Here is a 19,882-nt window from a genome sequence, read left to right as displayed (position 1 = left end):
CACTTCTACCATAAAGGTTTGGGGTCAATAAGATTGTTTAACGTTACTAAGTCTCTTATGCTCCTAAGCTGCATGTATTTGATCATTTTTTATATTAAAAAAAAATACTAACCCTAAACTTACATACTGGTAATAATTGCATTGCACAATAAAATGCATAGCTTGAATGCAATGTATGTCACTTTACATAAAAGCAACTGCCAAACTGATTTCATCTTTCCAAACATAAAACATTAAACTATCATTTTGACCCTGTAATTCCTCAAATGGAATTGTGTGAATGAAAAAAAGTTGTAGCTGGTAAAATATGGTGCTAGCAATGCCAAGGTTATGAATTTGGTTCCAAGGGAATGCATGCATGATTAATAAAATACATTGAATGCTTTGAATTAAAAGTGTCTGCCCAATGCATAAATGTAAAGGCAAGATCTGCACATAATAATAAATAGTATAACTTTGATGCAGTGTATGCCACTTTGGATAAAAGCTTCTGCCAAATTGATTTCCTCTCACCAAACATTATGTTAAACCATAATTCTGGGATTAACCTTATAATTCCACAGATGGAATTCTGTGAGTGAGAAAAAGTTCCTGTAGCTGGTAGAACATGGTGGTAGCCTCGCCAAGATCATGAATTTGGTTCCTACAGAATGCATGTATGATTAAATATTTGAATGCCTTGAATAAAATATCTGCAAAATGCATAAATGTAAAAGTAAGACCTTCACATAATAATTAAATGTATAGCTTGAATGCAATATTTGAACCTGGACCACAAAACCAGTCTTAAGTCGCTGGGGTATATTTGTAGCAATAGCCAAAAATACATTGTATGGGTCAAAATTATTAATTTTTCTTTTATGCCAAAAATCATTAGGATATTAAGTAAAGATCATGTTCCATGAAGATATTTTGTCAATTTCCTACTGTAAATATATAAAAACTTAATTTTTGATTAGTAATATGCATTGCTAAGAACTTCATTTGGACAACTTTAAAGGTGATTTTCTCAGTATTTAGATTTTTTTGCACCCTCAGATTCAAGATTTTCAAATAGTTGTATCTCGACCAAATATTGCCCTATCCTCACAAATCATACATCAATGGAAAGCTTATTTATTCAGCTTTCAGGTGATGTATAAATCTCAATTTCGAAAAATTGACCCTTATGACTGGTCTTGTGGTCCAGGGTCACATATATGTCGTTTTGGATAAAAGCAATGCCAAGGTAATGATTTGATTCCCAGGGAATAAACATACTGGTTAAAAAAAGTATATTTGCTTTAGATAAAGGTGTCTTTCAAATTAATTTATCTATGTTCTAATGGTGGCTTTGTTCTGGGTTCACAGTCCAGTTCCCAAGATCAGCTGGAGAAGAACCAGTGACGTTTCATTCCCAAACAAAGTCAAACTGAAAAATTCTAACGCCATTCTGGAGATTCCGAGTTTTCAACAAGAGGACACAGGGACATATGAGTGCATAGCGGAAAACAGTCGTGGAAAGAATGCAGCGAGGGGTCGTTTGTCTTTCCATGGTGAGTTGATCTTTTTCACCCTTAATTTCTAGTTTATTATTTAATTTATTTTTTATGTATATTTTATTTATTACAGCTTTTTCCTTTTAACATTTATCATAAACACCCTTGTCAACAAATTTATTGTTATACATATGCATGCATTTCTTCTACCTCTGGAATTAGTTCTTTGATAAGTATAAATAGATGCCTTTTTTGACAGATCAGCTTTGTCTCATAAAGCTTTACAGTAATTTGAAAAACAAAACAAAAAACATGACAGTTACCATATGGCATTTCTGCACTGCATTGAATCTGCAGTAATAAATCAGTAGATAGTGGTATTGGTTGTTACTGCAGATATTTATTTATTTGGAGGAGTTTTATAGAATGTAAATTGTATTTATGCAAAAAGACCATTATGTTCTGTGTTTTATCTGTTGAGAAAAATGAACACAGAATAAATGATTATAGTTCCCTTTAGCACAGATTGCAGCAGATGCAACTGTAGAAATATCAATTTAAATAAAGAAAAATGTTTAATTATTTACAACTTTATTTAAAATAATTTATTTATATTAATTTATTGTATGTTTTATATGGTAATTAAAGCAATGTTTACCTTTGAGAGTTAAGCATTTATCAGAAATATTCATGTGACAGAAAGAAAATTTGTATATGTAAGTTTGATATGACTCTTTAGCAGCTTGTAAAGTTCTAAACTACCTCAAGTGGCATTATGACACTTTTCCACTGTCATTATGCCATGTAAAACTGCACTCAACCTCGCCATTCCATTTGTGTCATAACTCACAGTGAGAACATGTCACAACCAGTGTCTCATTTGACTTGTGTCCTTGAGAGACATGACATTTCATGATGCACGTGATTGTGACCTTCTGCAATGAGGACGTCATTGTAGAAGGTCACAGTGACATTCCATAAAAAGTCAAGCTTAATTTGAAATGTATGACGTTGTTGTATTAATAATTTTATACCCTTTGTACCCTTAATAAAATCTAACACACAATCAGCAGTCTTTTTGGACTTTCTGTATTCGCACTGACTGCCTAAATGCAATTTGTGCGTCTGTGTGCTGTGAAACTGTAATACAATTCTGTAGGATAAATGAAAAAGGGAGCTTGCCCTGCCAAAGTAGATTTTCTATTCCACTATTTGACTTCCCGCAAAAAAACAAGCAGTTTGAAAAGCACTGGATTGGTGTCGGTCTTAAAGGATTCGTAGGTCTTATCCTGGGCCTTTTAAATTAACATTTGTGGGAAGAAATGCAATCATATGAATTTGTTAATTGAATTCAAGACACTGTACGTGGCAGTGGAGTGTTTGCCAGCAGAAAGGATAATAAAGCTTCCAGAAGGAGGTCAAAGGATTTGTAGCATGGAATGGAGCGTGTGCCCGTAGTGCGATAGAATTGACATATTCACCAGGCATCTCACTTCAGTAGTGAGATTCATATTCACATGGCTCTTGTGAATTGGGTCATCTATTGTTTGTTTTTATAGGAGCGTCAGGCATGCTTTCAGTATTATACAGACAAGCGAGGGAGTGTATGGCAAGCCATTTGGAGATGGTGAAGCGGCTTATGTGGTTATAATATTGCAGCCTTTTCCGATAATAATGATTAATAATCAGAAGGGGTTCAGGGGTTACACTGTGAGATTTGAGCAATTTGGGTGAATGTGGGTTGAGATTTGCTACAAAAGTCTGTTACCATGGAACTTTGAAGAAATAGATATATATATGTATATAATATATATATGTATGGAGTCTTCAAATTAATCTTTGCCATTACAGGAATAAATTATTAAAAAATATAATCAAATAGAACACCGTTATTTTAAATTGTAATACTATTTCACAATATTGCTGTTTTATTGTATTTTTTTCTTCAAATAAGAGAGAAAGAGACTTCTTTCAAAAACATTATAAAATCTTACAAACCAAACCCAAACTTTTGACGGTAGGCTATATGTAGATTTTTTTTTTAACTTTTATTGTAAAAAGAGCAACCAGGAACAGCCTAGCATCTTATTTTTGCACAGACGAAAAGTCATACGGGTTTGAAATGACCCTTAAGCCTGTTATACTTTCCACGCGCGCTAGTCCGCTAGGGTCCGCTATGGTATGCGTAACGTAAAAATCGCCATCAGAGAGTGTGCGCGGAGGCTCTGCGCGGACATCCGCGTGCCTCCCATTTTTTGTGACCGCGCGGACAAGTACGTGTGGTCAGTAGGCTACAAAAGCACCAACTGCATATGCGCAGGCTGTGTGAAGAAGCCCGTTGCTACTCGAACCTTTACAATCCGTCGATAAAACAATATAAATACAGCCAGATGTGCAATAACTCTGGACAATTGTTTGTTCACATGTTTGTTTACTGTTCAAGCCGATCTATTGTACATGTATGGAACACGTCCGCGGAGCAGACCATCAGCGTATGCTCTCGGTAGTATAAATACAAGCAGTCCACGTTCGCACTGTCCGTGTACGCGTCCGGATTGCTCATGCGGAAAGTATAACACAGGCTTTAGGGTGAGAAAACGATGACAGATGTTTCATTATTTGGTGAACTTTTACTTTAATTGTTTCTGTCATCAAGGCCTTTGAATTCATTAGCCTTGGGGTAATATGGCTGGTTTAAATATGCAAGTGTTACATTTCATTTATGTGTGTTCTTGTATCTGTCCATCATCGACCCTTCATCCATTTGATTTATTAATATGCTTTCTTTCCATAGCCACGCCTCATTGGCTGCAGACGATGACGGACACATCATTGTCCATTGAAGAGAATCTGTTTTGGGAGTGCAAAGCCAACGGGAAACCAAAACCCTCGTACAGCTGGCTGAAGAATGGAGAAACTCTTATATCTGAGGTACTCTGCGGTTTCTGAAAGGCCTCTAATGAGACTGTAAGCTTTATCTCCACTTACTGTAGTCCAAGGTCAGTGCAAACATAAATTCTCATTGCTGACATAAAAGCGAGGCAAAAAAGAAGCCAACAGCTGTTTAAGTAGGAGAAACTCCCATCAACAAGCATCAGCAGTTATAAGGCAGCAGAAAGACTCCATTAGATGTGACCTGCATTCAAGTCAAGAGCTACCCGTACCTCCTCCCCACCCTTCAATCACACATCACGTCAATCTCTCCTTGTGACTCTTTGTGCCGAGTTCAGCCCTTAAGAACAGCTGATAGGCTTAAATGTCTGCTATGCCATTATCAGAACCATCAGCTCAACACCTCCCTACCTGTCTCACGTACTTTTCCGACTGGGCACCCATACCAAAGGAATTGGCCATTAGTATTTCACTGCTATGTTCAACATTTCTTTTCTGTTCATTGGAGCAGAGGGTCAGCATTTTTCTTTATTCTCTTTTATAACCTCCTCCACCCTCTCTTAACACGTCCTTAGATATTCAAATCGACATACTTTCAGTGTTAGAGTGCAGCCGCGTTCATTATTCGTTCATTAAAGCAATCATTATTGGTGAGAAAATTGTAGAAGTGCACAATATATTGGTTGATACTGAGAGACATGACATGAGTTTTTTTAATGGTTAATACTGGATATACATTGGCTGATATTGGATTTTTAATTTTTCTTGCTCAGGTTCAATTTTTTCACATTTAGATTACCTTTGACGTTATCTTCCGCTCACTTAAAGTACACAATTAATTTAATAACATAAATTTAATAAATAAATATTAGCAAATTATAAAATATATTTTTTTCATAATCTACATAATGAAGTTATAATGGCTAAATTCACTTGTAGCTATTAAATATATATATATATATATTTTAAACAAAATAGATCAGAATTATTATTTTTTTGCCTGACAGATTATAAAATCCCATAGTCTTACAATGAAGCAGTGTTATTTATTATTCAGTATCAGTGAGATACTATGACAGTTTTCATTAATATTTTAATTAATTTATTTTTGCTTTTTTATTTTAATTTTTGTTAAAGTTTTAGTAATTTTGTTGTGTGTTTTTGTCTTTTTCGGGTTTTTTTATATGTTTGTAGTTTTTATGCAGTTTTATTTTAGTTATAGTCATTTTAATACATCAACTTAAATAAAAATAAGACGTTTCCTTGGCAACTAGTTACAATAAGTTTCATATTTTATATATTTTATTTTATTTTAATTAATGTTTATTTTATTTCAAGTAGTTTTAGTTGAATTGAATTGAGTTTAATTAAAGGAAGGACCCAATCCATATCTAGCGACCAGAATATCATAGAAACTTGCCACTGGTCTCTTTTGACTCAGGCCAGTAAGCAAGCATGTAATCAAGCAGTCCAGCAATGCCCTAGCAACCGCATAGCAACCATTTTACTTTGATTGTTTGTTTTTATGTCTACAGGGCCGAGTGCAAATAGAAAACGGTGCTCTCTCCATCTCCTCGCTAAACCTCTCAGATTGCGGGATGTATCAGTGTGTGGCGGAGAACAAGCACGGCATCATTTATTCTAGCACCGAACTGATGGTGCTTGGTACGACCTCTGTGTTTTCACTGCCTGCTCGCCATCCTTCATTTGAATGCTAAAACTTTATTGTGTAGTCACAGCCCAGGCTCAAATTACAAGGCAGCACTGAAACCATCCGCTCCATTGTAACACTCATATTTCCCCAATATTGACTGTGAAATTATGTCTGTGCATGCTGAAATTCATTCATTTTAATCACAACACATTGGTCAGTATTGTGCATACGAGGCCAGTTTCAAATAAATGGCGTCTATTGAAGACACAGCACAGTAAATGTAAGTTTTAGCTCAAGACAAATGGCCTGGAAGAAGCCAGTGGAAGCAGACAGCTCTATTTGTTAAGTCCTTTAGACTTTTCTAAAAGGCTTTCTTCCTTTTTTTTTGCCAGAGGCTGTTTGAACGTCAATTGCTGTTCATCAAAGATTCTATTGAGGCTTTAAGTGTGAGTCTGAGGACCAAATCTGTCTGTCTCTTACAGCCTCTGCTCCCAGCTTCTCCCAGAATCCTTTGAGCCGAGTGCTTAAGGCTCGCTCGGGTAGTGACGTTAGCCTAGATTGCCGGCCACATGCTTCGCCCAGAGCCATTAGCCTGTGGAAAAGAGGGACTGAGATACTGCAAAGAAGTAAAAGGTATTTAGCCTTAGACTTTATATTTAATCTCAATGAAGCCATGTGATTCTTTGTGATGCTAAGAAATGATCCATTACCTTTAGGATTTCTCTCTTCCCCAATGGGACTCTTAAGATTGCCAACGTAACTAAGCGAGATGGAGGTAGTTACACATGTATCGCTAAAAACCAGTTTGGCACAGCTAGCACAACAGGAAGACTGATCATCACAGGTAAGTCATTGTGTTTTCCATTCTAGATCAACATTAGTGGTTCAGTGCAGGTTGAGGATCGGATTTGGCTAGCAACATTTTCCTGATTCAGTTTCTCCACTCTTTCTCTCGCCCCGTTATTTACTCTCCCTTTCTATTCTATATTACCATAAAAAATTGCAAAAAACTTTTTTTATTATCCAAACAAATACATAATTTCTTTGTTTTGGTAAAAAGAAAAAGCTGATTCATCTTCCTTAAAATAGCGTGGGATTATTTTGATAATCATACATTTAGCTTTAGGTCCTAAAGTAGTTTTATTTGAATAGCAGCTTTATTTACAATACAGAGTCCGGTCCACTCTTATTGTTGACTCAGATACTGCATTCTTGATGGTTTACCCATGATTAGCTCTGAATGAAATGCCACATCTGGCACATATCATGATGCATTGCTTCAGCTGTTTCAAGAAATGTATTAGCCAACTGACAACTCCATTCTTCTAAGTTTCTGTACTGCTGTCAGCCTTTCAAGTCAAAAAAACACAAAGCATAAGATTTGTTTTATATAATCAAGCACACTGAGAAGTCCTACACAATGGTGCTGGTATTTCAAGACAAATGGCTTTTGTTATCAAGTCTCTATGTCTAAAAGTTTTAAGACATCTTTTTTTAAAACTCCTATTTAAGGAACAGTTCATCCAAAAATGTTAATTCTGTAATTTGACTCATTTGACTTTCTGTCTCAAACTCATTTGACTTTCTTTCCTCTGTGGAACACAAAATGAGAAAATATGAAGAATGTACTGTTCTTAATTTTTCATGCCATTACAGTGAATGCTGACTGGACCTTTAAAACTTCAGAAAAGGACACAAAACAGCCACATTCAAGTAGTCCATGTGAATCGTGTTGTATTTCAAGTCTGCATGTCTTTGCTTACTACCATTCTTTCTCTCCAACGAGCTACGAACTCGGAATAGGTAAATGGGCATTGAGTTGAACTTAAGAGGTCAGTACGATTTGTGAATTAATCATTTGGTTTTGTGAACCGCATAAATTGATTTATTGATTAAAAAAAAGCATTAATTCACAAATTGATACTTAAATGAATCGTTCCTGTAGAGTTCCAGTAGAGCATTGCACTAGCAACAAGTTACGTTTGATTCCCAACTCATGACGGCCTTAATAAACTTTTATAATCAGGGTTCAATGCTAAGCATTTTTTCTACCGACCCGGATGGGCCAGTGGTTTACATTTTTTACTTGCTCAGCCAAAATTTTCACTGATCCCGCCACAAAAATTTTTATTAATTAATTAAAAAAAAAGAATAAAACAATAATTCTTGTTTTCATTGTATTGACCAATGTAACATTATATTCTAATTAGTAAGCCACCAAAGACATTTCACAATTCTCGATTCCACTTTCGATACCACAGCAAAAACTACTAGCCTAATAGAACAAAGACATAAATGAAATAAAAAAGAGCTTTAAGTTTTTCAGGTAGGTATTCAGGTACAGACATTGAATAATCAAATGTAAAATAAGTACATGCCCAGTCCATGTTCTTATTGTCAAACCCTGATAATGCTTTAGTAGCCTTTCCTTGTTTATTTTGATAACATTCATTTCTCCTTTTGTGATTCACAAAAGAAAAAGGATTTGGAACGACATTTGGAACGACTTTTTTAGGTGAACTGTCACTTTAAGAGAGCCTTTTATATTGTGGAATTATAACATTCTTTTCTCTAGTGTTCTGTGTAGTTCATGTGCCCTCTTGCTTCAGTCTTCCACACGCCCCAGTCCATGTTTCACTAATTACTCATTGTTAAGGTCATCCGTAATTGCTGTGGCCATTATCCGTGTGGATTGTTATCTCCTCATTAAGTTATAGGATGAATGTTATTCCTCACTTTTGTTCTTCATTATATAGGTTACGGGTTTAATCAGCAGTATTTTCATGACAAATCAGAAGAAACTCATTAGCTATATACCACTGAGGCCTCTGTGTGAGCCCATACGTCTTTTATAGGGTTTTTCTTTCTTCTCTTTCTTGTATTTTTCTCTCATTATGTTTTTGTCATGCACCAGCAGTTGACCCCCTTAATGTAATTTAATTAAAATGACCTTCCCTCACAAAGTGTCTTCAGTCAACTGTATTCTGCTTACAGAAGACATGCTGCCAATTAATTTGGCTCTTATTAAAATCCATGTTATGTTCTCAAATTAATAGTCCCCATATGGAAAGACAGCAGCCAAAAATCTAAGTATAGTACCTAGAAATTAAGATTATTTATTACAGCAATAAACCACCGTAGGCTGTGGTAAAATCGCTAACCCACAGCCTACTGCTCATAAGGACAACAGCAATGTAAGTAAAACATTGTTACAGTTATTTTAGAATGAAGTTTGGTTTTATCACAAAAACATTTTAATTTCTAATTTTTGAAAAATGTTGGTGTCAGTATTTTTTAAAATTTCTAATTAGGCAATTTATTACACTTTTTTTTTTTTTTTTTTTCTCCTTTTTGTAAATGAAAAATTTCAAGCACATTTTCTTTTTTTATAAGCATTTTTTTTTTTTTTTTTTTACAAATTTCCCCTCATGTCCTCAGTTTCTTGTTAGTCTTTTTAAATATCCTTTTGATTTTTAATTGTAAAAATTTGACATCCTATCAAGCCTTGTATTATAAATATCTTTTTTTTTTGTTTATTATTTGCATAGAATCTTGGAATTATAATTATTATAAATAACAATAATTCAAGATTTTTTTTATTTGTCACATACATGGTTATATAGAGAATATATGACCAGCAGTGAAATGTAAGTAATTGTGCAGCCATGTGTCAGGATCATGCCTTAAAATGTTTCCTCCAGAGGCAGCTCACTAGATTTAAAAAAAAAATAATAATAAGATTGTCTTGTTATTTGCCTGGCTACAGAAGATGTTCTCTCGCCTCAGTTTGTGTACTAGAGCTAAACTGACAGACTATGTTGACACTGTAACTAACAGAGCCCACGAGGATCAGGCAGGGCCCCAGCAGCACAGAGATCACGGTGGGTGAGAGCATCGTGCTGCCCTGCCAGGTGACTGCCGATCCAGCCTTGGACGTGGCCTTCTTCTGGGCCTTCAACGGTCAGCCCATTGATTTCCATCAAGACGCCGACCACTTCGAGCGAGTGGGAGGGGTGAGTATTGTGGTTTTAGGGCTATACTGCAACCTCAGCACCCTCATCCCACACCACCACCTCCGGGCAAGAAAAAATTATTGGAAACATATCTCGGAAAACAGGATTTCCCTTGCTGTTTTGAAAAAAATGTATGTACTGTGTAGTTAAACTAACCTTCACAAATCATTTATGAAAACATGACTGCAAAAAAGCAGCCTGTTTAATTATAAAGGTCTGAAATGAATGACTAAATGACAATAAGAAATATAACAGAATTGTTTTCATTAAAAAAAAAAACTGAAGAAGAACTGTAGAATATTGTCACAAATTACAAGAAATCTGTACAATAAAATGCAGGTTGCAGTTTTTTAACAAATATAAAGATGAGTTTGAGTGTTTTATTTTATTTGAGTAGGAGTTTCTGATTAATTAGTTTTAGTTATTTGTGTTCATATTTGAATCAAACCAAAGAATCCAGCATGTATTAAAGTCCATCTTATTGAATAGATCTCAAACACAAGCACTTGAAGTACTGTAACAGGGTTTTAATCTAATCATTGTGCTGGACAGGAACAAGCTATTGGGACTTTGAATGCTCTCTCTCAAAGAGACTTGCCTGCCATTATGTCTGTAGTTTGAAAGTGGATCCTTGGGATAAATTTTGCCATCTTGTTCTGGGTCATTCCATCATTGACCTACATTGAATGTGAATGATTCAACATGTATACCAAACGGCTGCTCTCCACAGAGTGAACTAGGGAAACAGGCCAGATCAATTAAGAGTCTTGTTCCCATTTTACCCTTCCAGTTTCACAGGACATTTTACATCTCTGGGGACACAATTCCTTATTGCCGCAGGACTCCAATGAATTGAAATCTTGCTTTGAGAAACGCTTTGTGTTGTGTCACATTCCATTTTGCTGTTTTGGTTTAGATTTTCACTTGGTTGGCTAGGGGTTTGAACAGAATAATAAACATCTTTTGATCATTTTCTTTTAAGGATTTGAAACCTGAGCACAGGCTAAGGTTCTTTTTGAAAAGCACAGGACCAGATGGTTCACTTACAAGGCAGTTCATAGCTTCTTGAATTTAATTCAGCTGAAAATGTGTTATATACTTAGTTTCTATAATTTATTTAAAAAGTTAAATATATTATAAAACTAGTATAAAAATAAAAACATTCATATTAAAGGGTTAGTTCACCCAAAAATGAAAATTATGTCATTAATTACTCACCCTCATGTCCTTTCAAACCCCTAAGACCTTCGTTCATCTTCGGAACACAAATTAAGATTAAGATTTTTGAAAATGGCGCTACAGGGTGATGCGGAGGAGACGAATTGTTTAATGACGAGTAATTAATGACAGAATTTTCATTTTTGGGTGAACTACCCGTTTAATATTATTTATTATTAAATAAATACGAATAATGTTTTTTAACCCCTTTAGCCCATTTTCATGATCTTAATTCAGTCCCTTCCATCCCACAGCCAGGCCTTGCCTTTCATTGCCATGTGGTGGCGGCTATGTAACGTTCATACATGGGGCTTCTCTCAAGGCCTATTACAAATGACATTGACATATGCAGATGTAGGTTATAATGAGATATGTTTTTCACAGATTCACACTTTCTCTGCACCCAAAGATTACGCCTTCCATCTCAGCAGCCTCTGACGGGTGCATTACCATAATTAAACAGCATACGTTGTTTAGTCCAGCTGATACTCTCCAAAATGGCGCTACAGGGTGATGCGGAGGAGACGAATTGTTTAATGACGAGTAATTAATGACAGAATTTTCATTTTTGGGTGAACTACCCCTTTAATATTATTTATTATTAAATAAATACGAATAATGTTTTTTAACCCCTTTAGCCCATTTTCATGATCTTAATTCAGTCCCTTCCATCCCACAGCCAGGCCTTGCCTTTCATTGCCATGTGGTGGCGGCTATGTAACGTTCATACATGGGGCTTCTCTCAAGGCCTATTACAAATTACATTGACATATGCAGATGTAGGTTATAATGAGATATGTTTTTCACGGATTCACACTTTCTCTGCACCCAAAGATTACGCCTTCCATCTCAGCAGCCTCTGATGGGTGCATTACCATAATTAAACATCACCCGCTCTTCGGTCTTCTCATCCAATCCTGACATTTTGGAATCTATCCATTGAATGGGCTCTCTTTTTGATATTGATTGAGTTTAAGGCATTTTTTCATAGGAATTGAACTTGATGGAGAGGAAACCACAGTCAAACATAAGTGCTGGCCTTTTTTGAGAGCTTGGAGTGCTTACATACTTACATGTACTATTACAGTAGAGTAGTGCTCCGTGGTTTGGGACTAGTAGAGCACTAGAGGCATCAATGCGATATGCAAGATTCAGCTTGTATGAAATTCTGGACATTCTTTTTTTAAAAAGACATGCAGGGAGAAGCACAGAGATAAATTGTGTCAGCAAACCTATTTTCTTTTTTTTTTTATTTTAAAATAGTAAAAGTAGTATAAATAAATGTTATTTTATTTTATTATTTATAATGGTTTATTTTTAGACAGTGTTCAGATAAAATGATCGTTTGAAAATGAACGTCAATGTCAGTTAATCAGAACCACAGAACCTTAAGGGTTTTCTGATTAAGTCCATTTAATTTGCTTTTTCACACACTGTGCTGTGTCATATTTAGCTGTGTCTTCATTTAAATTATGAAAAGATCATATTTTGACATCTGTACCAGAAATGCAGATTCTTTATGATTTTAATGTGCTGTATGCTTATCTGGAACAATATTAACTCTCACTCTGCATATTCTTTGCACATTTACCTGGTCCTGGCTTATGTACTTGTGGAATAATTAGTATCATCTTGCCAATTAGCCACAGTGTGTGTGTGTGTGTGTGTTTTACTGAGCTCCTGTGTGGCTGAGAGAGCTGGATCTGAGTGAATCCCGGAGGCTAGTCACTGAGACTGTTTATTTAGGTCCACACGTATCTCAGAGCACAGCAGCCATTTTAAAGGGAGGGATGAGTGTCTGAGTTTGCAGAAATCTACAGCTAGCATGACAGGGAACATCAGCACGCCTGCCTCAGCTTTATTTCGGTGATAATTAATTACATCATAAAATGGTATACAAGACACAGATTGCTGTTGAAAACAGGCCCTTTGTTACTCAAGCTACTTGCAGATGCAAGTGTCCCAAATCTGATTTCTCTTGTGTGACGCAGAGGTTTTTTATTTATTTATTTATTTATTTTTTTTGGATGGCTGTGTAAACCAGTGTTATTTAAGTATCAATGAGATACTATTTTAGTTTTTTATTAATGTTCTGAATCAGTCTTTATTTTTATATTTTCTGTTCTCATTTTAATTTTAAAGTTTTCATGATTTTGTTGTGTGATTTTGTCATTTTTAGTAGGATTTGTATGTTTATATAGTTTTTATTCATTTTTATTTCATATTTATGTTTTAGTTTTAGTTAATTTATTACATCAAGTTAAACTAAATAAAAATGAAAAATGGTGCCTCGGCAACTAGCTGAAATAAAACTTTTTTTTTTTATGTTTTATGTTATTTTAATTAGTTAGTAGTATAGTTCATAGTTTTTTGGCGGTATAACTTTAGTGTGAAGTTTTTTTTTTGGTTGGTTTTTTTGTTTGTTTGTTTGACGTCATTCTAACTCCAATTTTCCAACTCCAATCCTTCAGTGTGGTTAAATTAATTTAAGTAATTAAATTGCATTATTAAGTATTACACAGAAAGATGCAAAAATATATTTGCATGACCTTTTAAATGTGAACAGAAAAAAATCTGAATCAGCCTCTGAATTCTGTTTGGTTTGTAGTACCTGTTCTCTCATTTTTTTTTTTTTTTTAATAGTGCCAGAATTTCATGGCACAAGCCAAAAATACAGAGCATGCCTTGAGGTTATGTTTTGATTCATGAAATATGTTATGAATGATAATGCATCACTCTTTCAGAAACTACTGTTTATCAATAAAGAGTGGATTTGGTGTCTTGTGCTGTAACAACAGAAATTATTATTAATAATTAAGAAAGAAATTTTCACTTTTCTTACAGAGCTTTTCCGGTGATCTTATGATTAGAAACATCCAGCTTAATCATGGTGGGAAATACGTTTGCCTCATCGACACAGATGTCGAGAGCTTGTCTGCTGACGCAATATTGGTTGTTAAAGGTAGGACCAAATTTTATTTCGGTTTGTATGTCCACATGCACAGGGATGGGCAGTATTTATGATACATGTATTTCAAATACAATATAGTATTTTGTAATTTGTATTTGATAGGGTTGATGAAAATGGCTTCGTATTTTGTATCAAAATACTTTAGTGTTTTGTATGACGCCTGATACACCGCACGCTGCAGCAGAGCAGCAGTGCGCATTTTTTTCCCGGTATGCATGTTAACGAATGAGTGCCTTTACACCGGACGCTGCAGCAGCTCGGCAGAGGTTTTGATAAGCATAAACCGGTCGCAACAGGTAGTTTTTTGCCTCTTACTCTGATTTTGCACGGCATGTAAATGCAATAACCCGCTTTCTGTCGGCTTATTGGAGTGCGCATGTGTGATACGTGACAGGAACGCATCGTTAGTGCAGATTTAAGCGCATCTAGACCGAGCAAACGTCTTGCAGTAAAGAAAGAAGGAAATATATCACAAAAGCAGACTTTTTCATGACTCAGAAAATTATAAAAATGTGTTCTCATCTCGTGCAGCAGAAGTAGAAGTGGTTCAGTCACAATGCTGCATTTATAACTGCATGAGAGGATAATATATGAGCTGTAAGTTTCCCAACATGTTGCAAGCTTAATTTAACATCACAACTGACAAATGTATGGAATACTCAGAGTCAGATACGAATGGTGAAGGGATAGATCAAATAGGCCAATTGATGGATCATGGAAGGTTTGTGAAGAAATTTCATGCTCCCTTGTAAAAGTATTTTTTAGTATTTTTAAAATAAGTTTATTTTGATACATGGTGTGGCTGCTGTATTTTGTAGTTTATTTTGATACACTTAAAATTAAGGTATTTGGTATTTTATTTTAAAATACATTTTGATGTATCTTTGCCCAACCCTGCACATGCACAATATTTGCCTTCTGCGCCAATTGTTATATGTATTTACAACCGTCTTCCACAGTGAAGAGCGTCTTGCGAGGTGTGTATTTCAATGAAAGGGCACTGCTAATGTAGCAAGAGTTCACAGAGTGCTAAATGTGTCACTTGGGATGGTTTATGGGCCCTCGTCTTCGCTGCTGTTTTTGTGAGCGACATTGGTATTCATGGCCATTACGCATCACGGTTCTGTCCCAGGTGTTTGGAGAGGAGCTGTTTATCATAGAGGATGTCTTTAATTGGCTCATTTACACATCGGCTAAGCAGCATGATGGACCCCAGAATGCAGTGCAAATGGAGAGAAAATATTTAAATGGCAGAGAGTTATTTGGAGCAGAAATGTAAATCATTTAGTTGCGCATATACAAGCGTACACGCATACCTTGTTGCCCTTGCTAAAACTCATACAAGCATGCACAAGCACAAACCGCTCGCCATGTCTAACACCTTAGAACACACACTCCTAAACAAATAGTTGTCCTCTTATCAGTGTGAGACAGTTTCCAAGTCATCAGTATGCACAATGCATGGACCGAATTTAATGTTTGAGCAGGTGTGGAGTATAATCAAACACTCCTAATATATATATATCTCTATCTACTGTATCTATCTATATATCTATCTAGTCTTATTTATATACTATTATAGAGTTTATTAATATTTTGAAATAGCTTTTGCTTTTTTTCATTTGTAATTTTAATTTTATAGTTTCTTAAATTTTATGTGCTTTTGTCATTTTATTTGTTTTTAATTGTATTTAGTTTATTAGTATTATATTTTATTTTTCATTGTTTTATTTTAAAAAATAGTTGAAAAGCGAATAGTTGGGCTGTTTAATATTTTTGTGGAAACCAAATTTAACATTTTACATTTACTTTTTTGCTATTTGATTCAGTTGGTAGTGCATGGGAGGCACTGCCAACTTAATAGATTAAACTCTTTTTTTTTTACATTCTTAGTTAAAAAGCTAAATATTGTATTATTTTATTAATAAATAGTTTATTAGTCTTATATTTTATTTTATTATACATTTTATTATTTATTTTGTTATTGACATTTATTTCTATTAAATTAGTTTAATTTCATTTTATTTGTAATTTTAATTTTATAGTTTCTTAAATTTTATGTGCTTTTGTCATTTTATTTGTTTTTAATTGTATTTAGTTTATTAGTATTATATTTTATTTTTCATTGTTTTATTTTAAAAAATAGTTTAAAAGCGAATAGTTGGGCTGTTTAATATTTTTGTGGAAACCAAATTTAACATTTTACATTTTCTTTTTTGCTATTTTACTTTTTTTTTTTATTATGCAATTTTAGTTACTATATAAAAATGTTTTATTCATAATTTTATGATTTATTTATAATATTTATGTTTAGACTTACTGTAGGTTTTTATATCTATCTATCTATCTATCTATCTATGCGTGTCAGTTTTATTTTGAATCATCTACTGTATTATTTTTATTTTTTAATTTAAATTTTAGTTCAAGATTTTGTTTTATTTTGTGTTTTGTCATTTTAATAGTTTTTAATTTTATTTAGCTTTATTTTATTTCAGTTTTTATTTTATTTTTTTCATTTTAGTGCTTAAGCTTTTAGTGCTTTAACTTTTTTATTACTTTCTGTTGTATTTTACTATTCTTCTTATCCTCAGTTCCTGAGGCGATCAATGGGAACACTCTGACTGCAACTGTGGTGGGTTTGAACGCTTGGGTGGAATATGAGTTCAGAGTGCTGGCCAGTAACAGTGTCGGGATGGGAGAGCCCAGTCCACCTTCTACCAAAATCAGAACAGAAGATGCTAGTGAGTATGCTAGTGTGAGGCTTTCATTGAATCTCTTTGCCATATTTCAGACAGGCACTGAAATTGAAAGCACTGGAGCAGACCATACATCCTCAATTCTCCCGTCATATGTCACAGCCATCATTTTTATTCCACATGCAACACTCAAGCCTATTCCGAAAACACAATCTCTTATTCACAAATTTCTGAGGGATTTTCTAAAGAAGGTAGAACCTCTGTGAGAGAGATAGTTTAGAGTCTTTATGTGATGAAAATTGAAATACACTTTTGATGCTCAAACATGCAATGACAAAATCCCAATCAGAGCTCTGCCGGCGTTTTAATCTCTTCTTTGGGTTTTTGCCCGCAGTGCCTGACACGGCTCCCACTGATGTCGGAGGCGGAGGAGGTACCAAATCGGAATTAGTGATAACATGGGAGGTAAGTCATTTGTCAGATTTTACTGCTCCCTCGGCCAGCCTGGGCTAAATGCCGGTGCTTAATTGTGTAGAATGAAATGTAGCCATTTTATGATCGTTGCCCGTACCAAGACCCCTCCCTCCTGGCCTCCGGACTCCAGGCTTTACTACTTCTCCTCCAAATGGAAGTTAACTCAGGGCCAGAGAGTTTCTTTGAAGTTTATTTCACCCGCAAATAGGCTTCATTCTGTTCCAATACGTCATAGAGGAAATAAGGGTTTAGCAAGGGAAAAGTCTAACATTCATATGAAATGCTGCAGAAATGCTTTCATTTAAATTGTCAAAGCCTTTTATGAACTGTAGCAGTGATTTAGTGTATTTTAGGTAACCTACTATCACATGTTGGAGAGCCATTTTTGCCTACTATTCTGTAACTATCCTATTCCAATAGTGAGCAGAGTGGCGCAATAGCAGTTTCAGCCAAATCAGAGTGATACAAACAGCAAAAAAGCTGTTCTCAAATTAATACATACACGATTGTTCAAAAGTTTTAAATAATCCTAAAAAAAAAAACATATTTCCCACAAAAATATTAAGTATTCAAACTGTTTTCAGCATTGATAATAATAAGAAATGTTTCTTGAGCATCTGATCAGCTATTATTATTTATTTAACATCTAGAAGGATCATGTAATGATCATGTAGAAAAGTTATTTTAAGTTGTAATAATATTTTACAATATCACTGTTTTTATTGAATTTTGATCATATAAATGCAGCCTTGGTGAGCATAAAATACTTTTCAAAAACCTAAAAAAATCTTACAGACCCCAAACTTTTTGAACGGTAGTCTTGTATGTATGAGAGGAAAGTTTGTTTATTTTTTTTCCTCATATTTGTCACCATTTAGCTTTTTTTCAGGTAACTTAAAGGGATAGTTCACCCAAAAATGAAAATTCTATCATTAATTACTCAACCTCATGTCATTCCAAACCCGTAAGACCTCCGTTCATCTTTGGAACACAAATTAAGATATTTTTGAAGAAATCCAAGAGCTTTATGACCCTGCATAGACAGCAACGCAACTGAAATGTTTTATTGCCCAGAAACTTAGTAAGGACATCGGTAAATATAGTCCATGTGACTTCAGTGGTTAAAATATCTTAATTTGTGTTCCAAAGATGAACAAAGGTCTTACGGATTTGGAACGACATGAGGGTGAGTAATTAATGACAGAATTTTCATTTTAGGGTGAACTATCCCTTTAAGTCCTTTAAACGTTCCATCTAGTCTCTATACTAATATGAATTCATGAAAACTGCATACATAACAATTAAAACAACTTGAGAAAGAAAGTGGTCTTTAAACTAAGTGCTAATAAAGCCGTTGTCATGTGGGTCAGTTGGTGTGTTGACCTCAATTTGTTTTAATATCACTATAGTTTTGTGTTCCACTCTAAGCCTGTTCCAGAGGAGTTGCAGAATGGAGAGGGCTTCGGTTATATCATCGCTTTTCGGTCAGTGGGCTTGGTCACTTGGACCCGTGCCGTGATCTCGGCGCCCAGCGTCACCCGCTACGTTTTCCGCAATGACACCATCCCACCGTTCTCACCATTCAATGTCAAAGTGGGAGCGTTCAACAACCGTGGGGAAGGACCTTTCAGCAGCATTGCAACAGTGTTTTCCGCAGAGGAAGGTAGAGCTGGATTTGTGTACAACTCATGCACACAGAAAGGCTTCATTCTTAACCATATTTTTAGATATTTGTAGAATAATGTAACAATGTGAAGCCAATATTATAATTATTGGAATATATAAAATAATTAAAAATATTATAATTATTATTTTGCGTGACTCTTACAGATAATATGAAATATTTACAAAAAGCAGTAAGCTACGAGTGGTAGTGCATTACAGTGATTTTACCATGAATAAACTTTTATTATTAGGCACAATGTTTGAACTTGTTTTGTTGTTGTTGATTATGTTGTTGTTGTTTTAATAAAGTGAAGAAAGCAAAGTCTATCATATAACCCAATTGTATGATATTCTGGTATCTAGATATGGCTGACATACACTACCATACAAAAGTGTTTTTTGTTTGTTTGTTTTTTTAATAGGTCTCATGCTCACCAAGGCTGCATTTATTTGATCAAAAATACACCAAAAACAGTAATACTGTGATATAATGTTACTATTTAAAATAACTGTTTTCTATATGAATATAAATTAAAATGTAATTTATTCCTGTTATGGCAAATTTTCAGCATCATTACTCCAGTGTTGAGTATCACATGATCCTTCAGAAATCATTCTAATATGCTGATTTGGTGCTTAAGAAACATTTCTTATTATCAGTGTTGAAAACATTGTGCTGCTTAGTTTTTTTTTTTTCTTTAACGATGAATAGAAAGTTCCAAAGATCACTATTTATTTTAGATATAATTTTTTGTAACAATGTGAAATTCTTCTTTACTGTCACTTATGATCAATTTAATGCATCCTTGCTAAAAAAAAAA

General features: G+C 34.6%; 1 protein-coding gene across 1 annotated transcript in view; it reads left to right on the top strand.

Annotated features, from left to right (window-relative positions):
• Positions 1-19,882, top strand: part of LOC107708733 (contactin-3-like) — a 60,080-nt gene that overhangs the window by 32,675 nt on the left and 7,523 nt on the right. The window contains exons 9-18 of the mRNA XM_016513033.1: positions 1,351-1,535; positions 4,273-4,409; positions 5,906-6,035; positions 6,507-6,657; positions 6,741-6,868; positions 9,862-10,037; positions 14,100-14,217; positions 16,818-16,967; positions 17,317-17,387; positions 18,825-19,059. Coding sequence (XP_016368519.1) covers positions 1,351-1,535; positions 4,273-4,409; positions 5,906-6,035; positions 6,507-6,657; positions 6,741-6,868; positions 9,862-10,037; positions 14,100-14,217; positions 16,818-16,967; positions 17,317-17,387; positions 18,825-19,059 — 1,481 coding nt within the window. The remainder of the gene's footprint in view (positions 1-1,350; positions 1,536-4,272; positions 4,410-5,905; positions 6,036-6,506; positions 6,658-6,740; positions 6,869-9,861; positions 10,038-14,099; positions 14,218-16,817; positions 16,968-17,316; positions 17,388-18,824; positions 19,060-19,882) is intronic.

The sequence above is a fragment of the Sinocyclocheilus rhinocerous genome, unplaced genomic scaffold (genome assembly GCF_001515625.1).
Source record: "Sinocyclocheilus rhinocerous isolate Xijiao unplaced genomic scaffold, SAMN03320098_v1.1 scaffold1107, whole genome shotgun sequence".
Classification (NCBI taxonomy): domain Eukaryota; kingdom Metazoa; phylum Chordata; class Actinopteri; order Cypriniformes; family Cyprinidae; genus Sinocyclocheilus; species Sinocyclocheilus rhinocerous.
This window is presented reverse-complemented; position numbering and strand designations above follow the sequence as displayed.